General features: G+C 35.5%; 3 protein-coding genes across 4 annotated transcripts; 2 read left to right on the top strand and 1 right to left on the bottom strand.

Annotated features, from left to right (window-relative positions):
- Positions 1-283: 283 nt before the first annotated feature.
- LOC110668279 (putative pentatricopeptide repeat-containing protein At5g08490) lies at positions 284-4,917 on the top strand. 2 transcript variants are annotated; one of them, XM_058128439.1, is made up of 2 exons: positions 284-446; positions 1,395-4,917. In XM_058128439.1, the coding sequence occupies exon 2, from the start codon at positions 1,852-1,854 to the stop codon at positions 4,447-4,449; it is 2,598 nt and encodes an 865-aa protein (XP_057984422.1). In that variant the 5' UTR covers positions 284-446; positions 1,395-1,851; the 3' UTR covers positions 4,450-4,917. The 2 variants fall into 2 exon arrangements, with proteins under 2 accessions (XP_057984422.1, XP_057984421.1); XM_058128438.1 differs by having other exon boundaries at positions 1,327-4,917.
- Positions 4,918-5,091: 174 nt separating this feature from the next.
- Positions 5,092-7,668, bottom strand: LOC131169282 (VQ motif-containing protein 31). The gene is made up of 2 exons (XM_058128441.1): positions 7,308-7,668; positions 5,092-5,975 (listed from the first exon to the last, which is right to left on the bottom strand). The coding sequence occupies exon 2, from the start codon at positions 5,953-5,955 to the stop codon at positions 5,425-5,427; it is 531 nt and encodes a 176-aa protein (XP_057984424.1). The 5' UTR covers positions 5,956-5,975; positions 7,308-7,668; the 3' UTR covers positions 5,092-5,424.
- Positions 7,669-10,442: 2,774 nt separating this feature from the next.
- On the top strand, positions 10,443-14,913 carry LOC110668278 (uncharacterized). Its single transcript, XM_021829453.2, has 3 exons — positions 10,443-10,764; positions 10,864-11,007; positions 14,654-14,913. Exons 1-3 carry the CDS (start codon positions 10,576-10,578, stop codon positions 14,795-14,797), a joined length of 477 nt encoding a protein of 158 aa, XP_021685145.2. The 5' UTR covers positions 10,443-10,575; the 3' UTR covers positions 14,798-14,913.
- The last annotated feature ends 553 nt before the right edge of the window (positions 14,914-15,466 follow it).

Here is a 15,466-nt window from a genome sequence, read left to right as displayed (position 1 = left end):
ATATGAAAAATAAAATAATTTACTCAAATATAAATTAACATGTTGTGGGCATGGTTTTGAAAAAGAGATCGGACTGATTGATTTAATTGGAACAATCATGAATTGGTTCACTCAACGGTTCGGTTCATCCTAAAGCTCGTTTTAACTCAAAATGGGTAAAAACCCGTCGACTCGGCCCGGTAACCTGCCAATCGTTAGCCCCGGCACGGTCTGGCGGTTCAGGCCGGTCTTTGTTTTCCCCCTGCTATTTGAACAAAACTTCATCGTTTTATTACCCAAAGCAATCAAAATCGCAGTTCATTTTTCATCCTCTGAAGTTGCTGCTCTCCTCTCACTTACTGCTTTGTTCTCTCTCAAATCACAGCAACAAATCACTCTCTTGTAGCCTTTTTTTTTTGTTGGGATTCAGGAAGACATTCAAGGCTAGAGCTTGTTATTTGTTACCGGTTAGTATTGCAAATCCATTGATATGCAGTTGAGCCTATTCTTGCTGACATGAAAGTATGAAATTGGTTTTTTTGTAATTTCATTTATATGTAGTTGATTTTTTTCCCATGAGCATAAGCAGTTGATTTTTTTTCCCATATGCAGTTGATTTGTTTCCTATGATTTCATTCATATGCAGTTGAAATAGGTGGTGCTAATTGATTTGTTGATTTTAGCTTTTTTTTCCCATGATCATGTGTTGCTGATTTCAGTTTTATGGGTCTCTATTTATCTTGAAATTATATGTGAATGGCTTCAAGTGTATTTGGATTTAAGATAATTGTGCACAATTGTTTCAGTGGTACTTGCTCCAGAAAAATCGTTGCTTTGGTTAGATAACTAAACTTGATTTTGGTTAAAGCATAATGGTTGCTTTCTCAATGATGGGAAAAGGCAAATGAGTAAATATATTTCTCCTGAAAATTTATATCTTGGAGGAGCTATTGAGATATGTATTGATATGAAAATCTATGTCTTGAAAATTCATAAGCACTTGCTTTAACTTGTATTTTTTATCAAATAGACATGAAAATCTATTTCTCTTGAATATGGCTATTACTATTACTGGAGAGAAAATTTTATGTAGCTAAAATTGAGTTGGACTTTTTGCTGCTTGCTTTTATAATTTTGGGGAAAAAAAATGTAGGACCTATTATATCACATTTTATTTCTCTCTTTTTCCTTTATTATTTTTCTTAAGTCGTTATTGTGTTATGGTGGCTTATTTTGAACATAGATTATATAGACAATTATGTTATATTTATTTTTTGAAATTAACTATGATGTAGGACATGACTTATGTACATTTATATTGAATATGGTGATTTGTTTTAAATACAGGACTTTATGCTGTTGGTCTGGTTTAATTCCGATTGAATCTTAAACCCTTAATCCTTTCCCTTAACCAGCTTTTAGACCAGACTGAGTCTGAAAACCATGGTTGTAAGTTGAGAAATGCTGAGTGGTTTGTTCCTTCCATCCTGTTATTGGCTTCCCTTCAGCTTCTTGAAGAAGAAGAAAAAGCATGGACCCAAAGAAGCCAGAGTCAAAAAAACACGCGTCAGCGGAAGCAGTAGACATTAGCGGAAACCGTAAATTTATATTTATGGAAATGTGAATACTTTTGCTAACCATAGCAATTGAAGAAGCTTTTCCTTCTCTCTTATATTTTGCTCAAAAAAGTTTTGCTTCACCGTAAGCAGTTGGAAATTTTTCTGTAGAGCCAAGTTTGGGATGCATTTGTGGAGGCAAGAAAGGGTGCAATTGAAGGTCTTTCGATTGTTTTCACTTTCACTTTTTCTATTAGGCATGAAACAGTGAAATGGTAGCTGAACGTAAAGTAAGGAAGACAAGCTGTTTGCCAATATGCTTGACCCAGATTCTAGTGCCTGCTGTTATGGGGGTTTTAGGCATATACATGATCACAGAGTTCTTGCATGCATTCTCAAATCCTGTGCTGCACTCTCATCCATAAAATGGGGCAAGGCCCTTCACAGCAGCATTCTAAAAATAGGCCACCTATCCTCCCATGATGTGTTGAAAGTGCTGCTTAACATGTATGCAAAGTGTGGAGCTCTTAGTGATTGCAAGAAACTATTTGGTGAAGTAGGTTATTGTGATCATGATCCCGTCTTCTGGAATATTCTCTTATCTGGGTTTGCTGGGTCTCGGAATTATGATGCTGAGGCCTTAAGGTTGTTTAATAGAATGCATGTTTCCAATGAAGTAAAGCCTAGTTCTGTTACCGCGGCCATTATTCTTCCTGTTTGTGCTCGCATGAGAGATATATACGCAGGTAAGTGTGTGCACTGTTATATGATTAAAGTTGGAATGGAGACGCATACACTTGTTGGAAACTCTCTGGTGTCAATGTATGCTAAATGCGGGCTAGTTCACAATGATGCGTATGTGGCTTTTGATAGCATTAATGACAAAGATGTCATTTCATGGAATGCCATCATTGCTGGGTTTTCTGAGAATAAGTTGATGGACAATGCCTTCAGATTATTTATTTTGATGCTGAAAAGTAAAATAAAACCAAATCATGCAACTATTGCTAATATTCTGCCCGTTTGTGCATCTTTGGATAGGAATATTGCCTACTGCTTTGGGAAAGAGATACACTGTTATGCCCTGCGGCACAATGAGTTGTTAGCAGATGTTTCTGTCTGTAATGCTTTGGTGAGCTTCTACTTGATAGTTGGATGGGTAAAGGAAGCAGAATTATTGTTTCAAAGGATGGAATTGAAAGATTTGATTTCATGGAATGCTATCATTTCAGGATATGCATTCAATGGTGAGTGGTCAAAAGCTTTGGAATTATTTCAAGAATTACTTTCTTCAGAGATGAGTGGGCCAGATTCTGTAACCCTAGTCAGTATTCTTCCTGCCTGTGCACAGCTTAAAAACTTGAAGGTGGGTAGAGAGATCCATAGTTATGTTCTTCGACATCCTTACTTATGTCAGGATACATCTATTGGGAATGCTCTAGTTAGTTTTTATGCAAAATGTGACAGCATAGAAGCAGCATATCATACATTTTTAATGATTTCTAATAAAGATTTGATATCATGGAATTCTATGCTTGATGCCTTTGCAGAGAGTGGACACAATATTAAGTTTTTGGAATTGTTACATTGGATGCTTAAGGAAGGAATTAGACCTGATTCCATTACCATCTTAACCATACTTCATTTTTGTGCTTACCTCTTAAAAGTAGATAAGGTCAAAGAGACTCATTGCTATTCACTTAGGCATGGCCTTTTGCTGTCTGATGTTGAACCTACTACTAGAAATGCAGTGCTTGACACATATGCCAAATGTGGTAACATTGAGTATGCATTTAAGGTTTTCGAGAGTTTATCAAATAACAGGAATTTGGTTACTTTTAATTCAATGATCTCAGGCTATGTAAAATGTGGATTATATGATGATGCATGTATGATTTTCAACAAGATGACTGCCACTGACCTCACTACTTGGAATCTAATGATTCGAGGGTATGCTGAAAATGATTGTCCTGATCAGGCTTTTAGTCTGTTCCATCAGCTACAAGCTAGAGGAATGAAGCCTGATGCAGTTACCATTATGAGTCTCCTTCCAGCCTGTGCTCAAATTGCTTTGGTACATTTGGTGAAGCAGTGTCATGGATATGTGGTTAGAGCTTGTTTTGATGATGTCCACTTAGAAGGAGCTCTTTTAGATTTATATGCTAAATGTGGCTGTATAGGTTATGCTTCTAAGCTTTTCCAATCAAACACAGGAAGAGATTTAGTTATATTCACTGCCATGGTTGGTGGGTATGCCATGCATGGAATGGGAGTGGAAGCACTTGGGATTTTCTCTCATATGCTTGAGTTGGGAACAAAGCCAGATCACATTATCATCACAGCTGTTTTATCTGCTTGCCGTCATGCTGGCCTTGTGGATGAAGGGTTGAAGATATTCTATTCAATAGAGAAGCTACATGGAATGAGTCCAACCATGGAACAGTATTCTTGCGTGGTGGATCTCCTTGCACGGGGAGGCCGAATTCATGATGCTTATTCTTTTGTGACGGGAATGCCTATTGAAGCTAATGCAAATGTATGGGGGACATTGTTAAGTGCCTGCAGGATGTATCATGAGGTGGAATTAGGACGTGCTGTGGCAGAACACCTATTTAAAATTGAAGCAAAGAATACTGGGAACTACGTACTTCTATCAAATCTATTTGCAGCAGATGCTAGATGGGATGAGGTTATGGAAATAAGAAAACTAATGAAAATGAGATACCTAAAAAAGCCAGCTGGATGCAGTTGGATCGAAGTAGAGAGAAGAAAGAATGTCTTTGTAGCTGGCGACTCTTCTCACCCTCAGAGGAGCAACATTTACACTATATTAAGCACCTTGGATTTGCAAATCAAGGAGTCATTTCAGTTAAACCAACAGCCACGCTCACATCTTTCGCAATGCTGCAAGTGAATTATAAATTTTGAAAGGCATAATTCTACTCCTTTGTTGTGCACACAGACACCTCTTGGGTGGCTAATCACTGAAATTCAACAATGAAATTTTTGCTGGTAAAAAATTTTGATGCATATTCTCCCAACTTCTGCCTAAATCCAAGGGATGGTTCACTGTGCAATTATTTTGTTATATTTCTGACTTCAAATGAATAACTAGCTCATTTAATTGGACTTGGGGGCCAAATTCTATTACTTATCGTCTTTTTTTTTCCCCCTAAGTTGTACTTGGCCTGTTATTAAACTTAGAGCAGAGGAGAATAATCCTGAAGACAGGCCAGTATGCTGTATAGGAAAGTTAGCCAGGTCTCAGTGGGGATGTTAGTGAATGCCTCAAATTTGCACTTAATCGCCTGTATATTTACTTCTTTGATACAGTCACTTAACTTAAACTTGGGAGCTTTTTTTTTATATTTATTTTTTAAGTCTTAATTGTGATAACATAGTTTTTTTTTTTTTTTTTTTTTTTATTCCTTATGAGTTCCAGATTTAATGTTCAGCGAGGAGAGCTTTATGTCGTTTGATTTTTCAAGTCTCCATAAATACCTGTATTTTGTTATTTTTATTGTAAGAATATAATTTATTTTCTCCTAATACACTGTCTTTCTTCCTTTTTTTTTTTAATCCTTTTCTTTCCCTTAGTGTCTTCTCTTCCTTCCCTGTTCTGCTAGTGTTTTCTTATCTTTTCTATTTTTTCCTTTCACTATCACATTGTTCCTTCATCTTTATCTTCTTGTGAAGCAAATGAAAAATAAATACTTAAACAGTGGAAGAAATGGTAATTAGTTCTAGAAAAGTAAAAGAGGATTATTACAGTATTTACTATTTTTTCAAAGAACTCTATATATGGATTGGTGACATCATCTGCTGTACCTGGCAGCAGGAGAAAAAATGAAGTTCAAGCAGGCAGAGGTGCAATGTCAAAAACTACAAATCACGGTTTCTCACTTGATTTGGGGGATGTCAATGGAAATAAAGAAAGTAGTTCTGGTTCTGCATATCCTGGTCTAGATCGAGGTGATGGATGCAAGTAAAATCGCCTCTCTTTGATTGCTTTATCTTCTTCCTCACTATTTAAATCAGAAATTGCTGATTCTCCTTTGTTCTCTGGTTCTTGTATTGACAGTTTGGAGAAATTTGTAGAAGGGGTGCCCACAGGACTTGGGAGAAGAGAAGGATTCCGTGATGTGGTTGGGGAAGTCAAAGGTTTGAAGTTGACTGGGGGTTTAACTATCTCAAGCTTGGGCCTTGTGTACTGCCTTCTTTCATGGAGTTTAGATGTTGGTCTCTTTATGCCTGCAACCTTTGTAGCTGCTGTTCCCTGGGCTGGATCACTCTCTGCTGGGCCTGTTAACCGCTGCACAACCTCTCGAAAAGCATTTGTATCTGTTTGCACAAAAGTGGTCAAAGGTTTACAACCGGCTGCACCTTGGTTTGCCTTCTTCTCCATGGGTGTGTATATCATGAACAACTTGTGTCAATGATCTGCAGCAAGTGCCAGTGTATGAAACGGTAAACGGTCTCATTTAAAGGACTCAGATTTGGTTAGGCAGAATTTAAGCATCTAAAGAGTGAATGGTATTGCATTGGAGTGGCAAAACAATGTGTTTGTATAGATATATTATTACTAAACTAATTGATATGCTTGCTAGAATCTTGACCTACCTAACTTAATCCAGTCTAGAGCAGTCGTGTCTAAATTGCATGAGCTCATAGATCATAGTCACATTCAGCCTTCCAAAAAACTGAAAGGAGGTAGGATTTTATTATAGTGAAGTGGGATTTGGGTACACTAAGGTCGAGTTTTTTATCCAATTTAGAAATTGTCTATTAAGTGGTCAATACAGGATCTTGTGCACATCAGAGTTTGAATGCTGGATGCTAGCCAGATCATTAAGCCAACATTTTTCTGTAGATAAAACAAACAGAGGTAATTTTAGAATGTCCTGTGCTGCTCTTGTTGAGAAGCTGCCCATTCAATAACACAGCTTAAATTTGAGATATAAATGCTGTGCAAATTTTGCATTTTTGAAAAAAAAAATAATTTGACTGGATAATAAAATGTATAAATTAGTGGTGCTTTAGTTTTTCCTATGTCTTTTACCTTCCTGATCTTCCAGTCTGCAGACTGCTAACTTGATAATAGTATGTTAAGATCTCCATTGGTACGAGGCGGGGTGGACAATTTATAGGAAATGGGAGTGGCATATTTTTTTGATATAACTGAAAGAGTTGATGGTTTTTAGACCTTAGCAGCGAGGAAGAAAACAGTGTAGAGAAATAAATATGTACTTTGAAAACATACACAAATCTATATGCTCCCTATCTTTCTAATTCTAGCAGGGAGGTGGATTATGAATTTATGTTGATAGGCTTCTTTTGAAAATGGTGATATATTGCTTTTTGCATGATGTGATAGAGATTAGAGACTCCTTCCTATTTTTCTTTTGACTATTGAAAAACTTGTGATTCTTTCCTCTTCTTTTTCTCTAGCAGCGCACCTTCCTTCCTCCCCCATTTTCATTTAGATAAATGAAACAATCGCCTATCATAACTCTTGCCCTGTCAGCCATTGATCTTATACGTAGGGCACACTAGAGTCAACCACTGACATGGTGCAGCTTGAGCAGACAAAATTGCATCAAGCAATCTAGGTTCTGTAACTTTGTGCACTGGCTTACAATTACTGCATAAATTTTGTATTGTCTTCGAATGTAACTTAAAATGTAATGCCGTGGAATTCAAACTTTCAGGAACGTGAAATTGACATCCAAAGGAAGGGGGAAAAAGAGGAAATTCTACAAGAAAAGACCATACCTGATTCTCAACCACTGCAAGAATTGAAATTTCTGGCAATTTGAGCAAGGAACTTGCAGAAAGAGATGAAAGAAGAAAAGAAATGTAGAAGCTGAGGAAAAAAGGGATAGAAGCAGAAGGAGCTAAATACAATTGAGAAGAAGGTAATGTGGTATAACCTACAGTCACAAAGCCAGCGATGACAAAGAAAGGGTAGCCTCAAAAATTTGCATTACCAACATTTGTTATCACTTGGTTTGTTGTGAAGGATTTTTTATGCATCTATGCAAGAAGTGGTTTTGCTCTTATAGCTGCCAGAAGCGGTTTTGTTCTTATAACGTTCCAAATATAGCAATGATTCTTCAAGGAGAGGGACAAAACTAAACAAGTGGTTTTGCAGTGACTGACAACTTAGTTATGTTGTTGAATTTTCTTTTTTTTTTTTTTTTGACTTGTGACTTCTCATTGCCAATTGGTTACGGGTTGTGACTAACTTCTTTGCCAAAAATACCCATGTGGATGTTCTCAAACCTTAGGTGAGAAAATGCAGCTGATGTGTTCACATCCAAATATGAATACTTTGGCGGTTTTGAAATGGACGATCTACATCAGTACACTTTATGAAAATGGTATTTACAATCTATTGAAAACAAATTTGATATATATAGGGAGGTAATTTTTTTTTTATTAAAAGTAATTGTGAAATTAAAATATATTATATATAATAAATTTTATATATAAAATAAATAAATATATATATATATTTATAATTTGGATACATAATGGATCGATTTACATAAATATTTCCTGGGGGATTAGAGTATGTATGGAAGAAACTAAAAATCAACATTAAATGCAATTGAAGAAGTTTGAACGGTTCCTTGACGTTTTATTGTAGTCACATAGATATATGATAACCGAGCAATTAATTAAACAAAGGACTCTTGAAACCACTAATGTGTGAAGTGGTCAACAAAAAAGGCCCCAACGCTCCCCTCTAATTGTTGCCACCACTAATCATACACACATTTTCTTGGGGTTTGCTTGCCCAGTGGGATGGGACAACGACCTTCTCTTCCATTTTTGAATAATTTATTTCTAGTGTTTATATTCTTTCAAGCACAAAGGCCAGCTTCAACTTTACCAGTCCTGGGTCTTTACCCTTGAAATATAATTATAATTAATAAAATAACTCTTTTCTTTATTAATTGAATTAATCTCTCATTAAATTATAAATTATCATGATTAATTATATATGTTTATGGAAATTGTAGGAGATTTTAATATGGTATATATAGAATTGGTAATTTTAATTAACATTAGTTTGGAAAGAAAACTAAAATTGGCAGCATTTGGCAAGGCATGCAAACTAAATACCATTTCAACAAGTAGATTTGACCCTCGTACTGACAAATAACACCAGCAGTAGCTTATGGTATGGACGCATTAATCTAATCCATCTGCTATGGTGGCTGTGTTCAAGCGCCCAAGCACTTCATTCTACATTCGCTAACTTGAGAGTCTTCCTACACGGGAAGAGGGGAGTTGTCAGTTCCTTTCAACCTTCAAAAACCATTTACATCTCTTTCTACCTCTCAAGTTCTCTTTCCCCGATCAATCCGGCGGTTGCTGAGATGATCCATCTCTCTCTTTAACATTCTAGTTGACTTATCTTTATTCCCTTTCCAAGCAAATACATAACAAAACAATCTGTGGAAAAATCTTTCCAGTTTTCAGCCCTTTCTTTGATATATTCAACTCGTCTCATTTGTATGCAAGTAGCAATTAAATCAAAGCAATGGTATCAGCAGAAGACTTCAGCTTCCCTAAGATCACCAACCCTCTTCCTCACTTTGCAATTTCACCTTCCTTATGGCGTGTATCTTCCATAGTTTATCCTGATGATGAGAGAGAGGCTGCAGGCTTCGCCGGCAAGAGCTTATCCTCCTTGGAAAGTGAGGTACTAGCCAATAAGGAGGAGAAGATGGACATGTTATGGGAGGACTTCAACGAAGAGCTTCAAAGGGTTTCTTCCTTGGGCAAGAATAAACAATTATCTGAATCACCATCATCATCGCCATCGTCATCTACTAGAGATCATCAGGAGCTGCAGCTTTACTGTGTGCAGGCTGTAACCATGTCCAAACCTGGCAGTGTATATCAGCCTAAGAAACAAAGCTTGGTTATGGTGGTTAAGGTTTTGAAGAAGATTTTCTTGCTTCAGAAATCAGCTCAGATCAAGAACAACTGATTAATTAAAATATATGTGTCTGTTGTGCTAACTTTGGTATAGAGAACGTACTTGTGATTAATATTCATCAATACTTTTGCAAATCACAAGTGATTAATATACTTATGGCCCAATAGACAAATGATTTGCAATTCTACTGTCTTATTAGCAAATGCAGAGTATTAATTCTTGCCTTTTTGAGAGCTATGCTTCTGTTTCAGTTTTACCATCCTCAAAAGCTGCATGCCTCTGATAACCAAATTATGCCTGCAAATTAATTGCATTGCTTCCTAATTAATTACCCTTTTGTTATTCAATGAATATTTAGTTTGTATTACAATTAATTACTGTAAACACTAATCTTTGTGATTATTCAAGAATTGATGGAGTAAAATATAATCCCAGTATTACAACTTGAATTTTGAAATCATTAGTGCCATGTCCTCCAAGGCATTCATACAAACGTTTCCTTTTCTCGCATTAATGATTTGAAAATTGCTTTGTCATTGTCACAATACTTGTTACAATACTTGTTTTGAATTCAAACAACTTCAAATTGCAATTGAATAAGGGAAATTTAATTTTTTTTTTTTTTTATAATAGGGAAATTTAAAATTAGGAACGTTTCAATTTGCTTTTTGATCTTGAATTATAGGATTTTATTGATTAATTTTAATAAGCTAAAAACAATTTCATGAGATATTTTTGTTAAATTATTCGTCAAATCCTTAATTTCATTATTTGGAATACTATCAATACATTTTAATTAGTGCTTTTTTTTTATTCATTAATATTTTACTTTTAATATATTTATTAAAAATGAAATCATTTTTATTCTAAAAAAAATATTTAAGTTAGTGAAAATTTTGATTTAAGAGATATTAATATTTGATATTTTTGTTAAAATAAATCCAAATTCACTAAACTGGTTAAAGTTTTGGGTGAAATGTGAAGGCTCATTTGTTGATAAAATTATTATTTTAATATCTTTTCTCTCAAAAATAAGGGAATTGCAAGGCTGAAGCAGAAGAAGAAGAAGAAGAAGAAGGAGAAGGAGAAATGGATTTGGAGTCGGTGAAGAGATACCTGGAGAAAGGCGGACGAGAAGGCGAAGATGACAAGAACCGATCAACCATCGAAGGAATGCCTCTCAGATTCTTCGAACGCTTCATAATGCAAGGCCTTCACGTTGACCTTATTGAACCCGGCCGTATAGTTTGCTCCATGAAAGTCCCTCCTCGCCTACTGGTAATTGCCTATATCTATCCATTACCCAATTATTCTTTCTACTATTTAATTTCTTCGGATTTAGTTTCAAAGACTTCCCTTTTTTTTCCTCCTGTTAAGAATGCTGGCAATTTCTTGCATGGTGGAGCTACGGCCACGCTCGTTGACTTGGTGGGTTCAGCTGTAATATACACTGTTGGAGCCCAATTTACCGGAGTTTCGGTGGAAATCAACGTTTCATACTTGGATGCTGCTTATGTCGATGTGGGTATCTTTTCTTCCCTCTTATTTTACTTTGTTTTATTTTCTTCTCAGTTTGAATTGGGTATTTCTTAAATGTTTGATAGATTCAAGGGAAAAGGGGGGAAAATCGATCTATTGCTCGTCTTTAGGTTTGATTGACGTCTATGCATGGTGTTTTACCGTAAAGAGGGGCAGTTCTTTAACTCTATCTCTTTGTGCTTGTAGTGGTATCAATACCAACTTAATGGATGCGAATTTTGATCCACAAAACCTGAAATTGTTAAGAAAAGAAAAAATTATTATCATTTATTATCAACCTAAGACCTTACAAGCCCCGTAATAGTTTTATATGAGTGATTTCACCTATGATATGAGCTCAATGCCTGCCATTAACCGCCTTCTAAGGCTGACCTAGCTGCCTAGTTTATGAAATTGCATAATTCTTAAATAGCATGAAAAAATACTCGCTCTCTAGAAAACTGAAAAACAATTAATTGTAGGATTGGTAGCATATCTCTTGTGTGGGAATCACTTGTTTGGAACTTATATTAAACAAAGCTTCAATCAATCTATTGGGGTCAGCTATCTGGATTCTTTTCCTCTGTTTCACTTTTAGTTCTATGGAAATGCATAGAGTTGCTAAATCATTTTCCACTACATCACCCCACATTATATTTTGTCTACCCCTTAGTTTCTTCTCTTTGCAAGTTCAATATGCTTAAACCTTTTGTACCAGTGCATTTGCTAGTCTAAAGAGTACATGTTCAAACCATCTTAATTGCTGGTGTTTCAACTTGTGTTTCTTGGGCGCCACTTTCACCTTCTTCTGAATGCACTTATGCTAGTTCTTCCACTTCCATCTGTAGGCTCTCCAATTATTTTGGTTTCCTCTTAAAGATGATGATTAGGGTAACCAAAATCTTTTAAGTTTCCAATGGATGGATGACACTAGCTTCAGCCTTTTTAGATATTTTGAGAGATGCTTAATGTTATCCGAAAGAATTCAGTTTTCAAAATATGTACCATTTTATATATTTTTTTTCTTCTCTTTCCTTGTACAGTATGGTTATTGATATAAGCCATATAATTTAATACAGGGCTGATCTTTAATGGGGTGAAAGCCCTCTTTTTTCCTTCAAGGTTTTTACCATCTTCTCCCTGTTCTTTCAACAAGCAGTATTGTTACTAACAGTAATGCCTCTGCGTTTGACTACTTTTTGTTTGATTTAGAAAGAACCTAACATTTATTTATGTAACAAATTCTTCTGAAGTTTCATTTCCATTCTCACTCAGTTGGAGTTGTATCCCTGGGTTAGTATTTTTTACAACTTCTAGTTTTGTTTTCTTCTTTACCTAGCTATCGTGAAGGCTTTGCTTGCTCTTTATGAAAGGAAAGAAGCAGATAAGGGGTGGGGAGGCATAGATCCTAGTATTATGCTTCGGAGAATGCATAAAGCAGTAGCTGTTTTACCGAATGTCTGTACCATGTTTGATGAATGTTGCATAGTCATTGCATTACATTAGGTTCCATATTCCGTGCATACTTTCAAATGTAGTTTGTTTATATCTGTTGGATTTTAGAATCCTCATATTGTAAAAACTAGAATTTCAAATTTTGAGGGCATGTTTTATAGTTTAAAACAGCTATGGTCGTTGGCTGTCCTATGGTCTATGTCCAGTTTGTTTAACTTCCAGATTTAAAATATTTGTATTTTAGCAGTCTTTATAGTAGCAAGACTAGCAAGTCCGAAAAAAACTGTAACTTGGTGGGCAAAAAAGATCATTAATGTGAAATCTCTTCTGCTCAATGTATTGTTTTTCCATGTGAGACTCGTAAAAATTCAAATCAAGACTATTTGTGTTTTCTATTCTTTTATCAACTAGTTCTTTACTCTCTTTCCTTTATTTTTATTCGGCAAAATGTTCAATTTTGCCCCTATACTTATTAGCAAAGTTCAATTTAACTCATTTTCAACTTTTTGTCCAAATTAATAAAAAATTTTAATTTAAGCTCAATTTAGTCTAAAAATTAAAATTTATGGGCTAAATTTCTTTAGTTTTTTATTTAAATTAAAAAAAATAAAAAAGTTTAATTTCTTGATTTTTGGGCTAAATTTCTTGTTCTTCTTGTCCTAAGCCCAAAAACTAAGAAGCTCAATTTCTTGATTTTCTTTATTTTTTAGGCTAATTTGGGTTTGAATTGAAAATTTTGTGCTAATTTGGGCAAAAAGTTAAAAATGTGCTCAATTGAATTTCCCCAATAAGTGGAGAGGGTGATATTAAGCTTTAAGCCTTTTTTTTATTCTGCTGTAGATATTTATTCTTACTTTCTGCAGTATTATCTGAAATTTTAGTCACAACTGGCAATGAATTTATTCTGAAAAGTGCTGAAGCCTGTTGCTATCTACTTATCAAGAAGTTGTTCTGCACTTCCTCTCTCTCTACAGATTCCCTCCAGTTTTTGGAACTTTTAGGGCAAATTTGTTATTGCAGATTGTTTATGAACTAGTTCTATTACTCATTTGGGAACATAGAGGTGAATGGATCTTCAATAATATATCCTCCTAGAGTTTTGTGGATCTTATTTTGCCTGAAGTTTTTTAAGTGACCTTCAGTAATGTTGTTGCAACTGGAGGAATTCTGATTGAAGATTTAATGAGTATGGTCCAACAGTTACCTCTTATGTTGTTTAAGCTCATTTCACATGGTTTCAGTGAGATACTTTGGTGACTTGAGCTGAAGAGGAATTTCTAGATTCATGCAGCTTTTGTTCTTTTTTTCCCCTACTTAGATCTTAACATTGAAAGTTTTAATCGCAAATTCCATAATCCCATGTAAAATCCTTCCGAAATTGGAATCCAGATTCCTAATAGGTGAAGGAAGAGTGCTGAGAACCTGTAAATTGCCAGGCATTCATTTGTTTTTTTCCTTTAGCTTTTGATAATGGATAGCTGTCTTAAATTTGTTTCACAAGGATGCATGTCTGGTGTGTTCTCTCTCTCTCTCCCTTTTCCTTCATGAACTCTTTCTTATCCTCTTTATCTTTGCTTCATCTCTGTGATTAATGTATTAACAAGCCCTTTATCTTTTCATTTATAAACCCTAAAACCCTTGGTTTACCAAGTTTAGCCCATCACAAGTAAAGTTAGCAGATTACTTCAAAACCACACTACATTACTGTAGCCTTGTGTTGGTGAGGCAAGGCTTTTGTTTGCCAAGTGAAATTGTTTAATGACTTGGAGAATGCTATGCACGCCCTTATGTTCTTCATGAGTAAGAAAACAATAGGCTTTCTAATTAATGGATATATTTATTACAATGGACCTTATTTGTTATTGGAAATTGATGCCCTCTTTTATATGGGTTTAGTTGTCTGTCTATTGGACTCAACTCTTTACTTTCCTGTTTTAGCATTTTATATCCTTATGAAATCCACTCTCCAGTTCTGTGCTCTTGTGATAAAGGATGATAAGTAAAAGTTCGATGAGAGACATCATATTCCTGCAATATGCTTATTGTCCACAATGCTTGGCAGTGAGCAGAAATTCTTGCAAATGGTTATAATTTGCTATACCTGATGTGCATATGATGTACATTCATGATGGAAAATAACTTGTGTAAAACATGGTATTCTGGTGTGTAAAGATTGTTCTTGCTTTTCATTCAGGAAGAAATTGAGATTGAGGCAAAGGTTCTCCGAGTTGGTAAGGCTGTTGGAGTTGTCAGCGTTGAGCTCAGGAAGAAAAAAACTGGGAAAATTATTGCTCAGGGCCGTCACACCAAGTACCTTGCTGTTTCTAGCAAATTGTAAATGGCCTGCTAATCTGCAGCTTCCTCATAATGGAATTGTCTTATCTATGTAATTACTTTCATTGTAACCAATAATGCATTTTGCAAATATTTGCCAATATATTATGTTTTATGGAATGGTGCAAAATGGGATAAATGCTGACTAAAATTTGTTTAATTTGGATTTTGGAAAATTTTGACAGCTATCATTAACAAATATATTTTGCTTGGCCCTTCCTTTTGGCAGTTGCTGCAGTTCCCTCGTAGGCTAGTCAGAGTTCCAGTAACGGCATTTACTCGCGGTACAATCTACTTTTGTTATGAGTGGTTTTTACTTGGTCTGAGCAAATGATTCAGCTTTGTTTGATTCCATAAAACCTTCTGGACCAAAAACGAAAAACCAATAACCTCTCCTTGAGTGTTCCTCAAAACTGCTCCTCTACTCCCCGCGTACCAAAAAGTTAGGTTTCCCCAAAGACAAGCAATTTACATTCCATTTTTCCGAAAAATCTACCGTAAAAAACTGATTAGCTGACTACCATGATAGGGAAATGTCAACTCGATCAGTCTGTCTTATCCTGTTTTCTGAAGCTTTTCACAGGCAAAATGCTTGCATTGAATGTACAGGACCCTGAAATTATTTGGACTGCACCAAGACATCCCTCCAATCAAGAAACCTTTTCACATGCCT

The sequence above is a fragment of the Hevea brasiliensis genome, chromosome 10 (genome assembly GCF_030052815.1).
Source record: "Hevea brasiliensis isolate MT/VB/25A 57/8 chromosome 10, ASM3005281v1, whole genome shotgun sequence".
Classification (NCBI taxonomy): domain Eukaryota; kingdom Viridiplantae; phylum Streptophyta; class Magnoliopsida; order Malpighiales; family Euphorbiaceae; genus Hevea; species Hevea brasiliensis.
The sequence above is the reverse complement of the archived record's forward strand: the minus strand, read 5'-3'. Positions and strand labels throughout refer to the sequence as shown.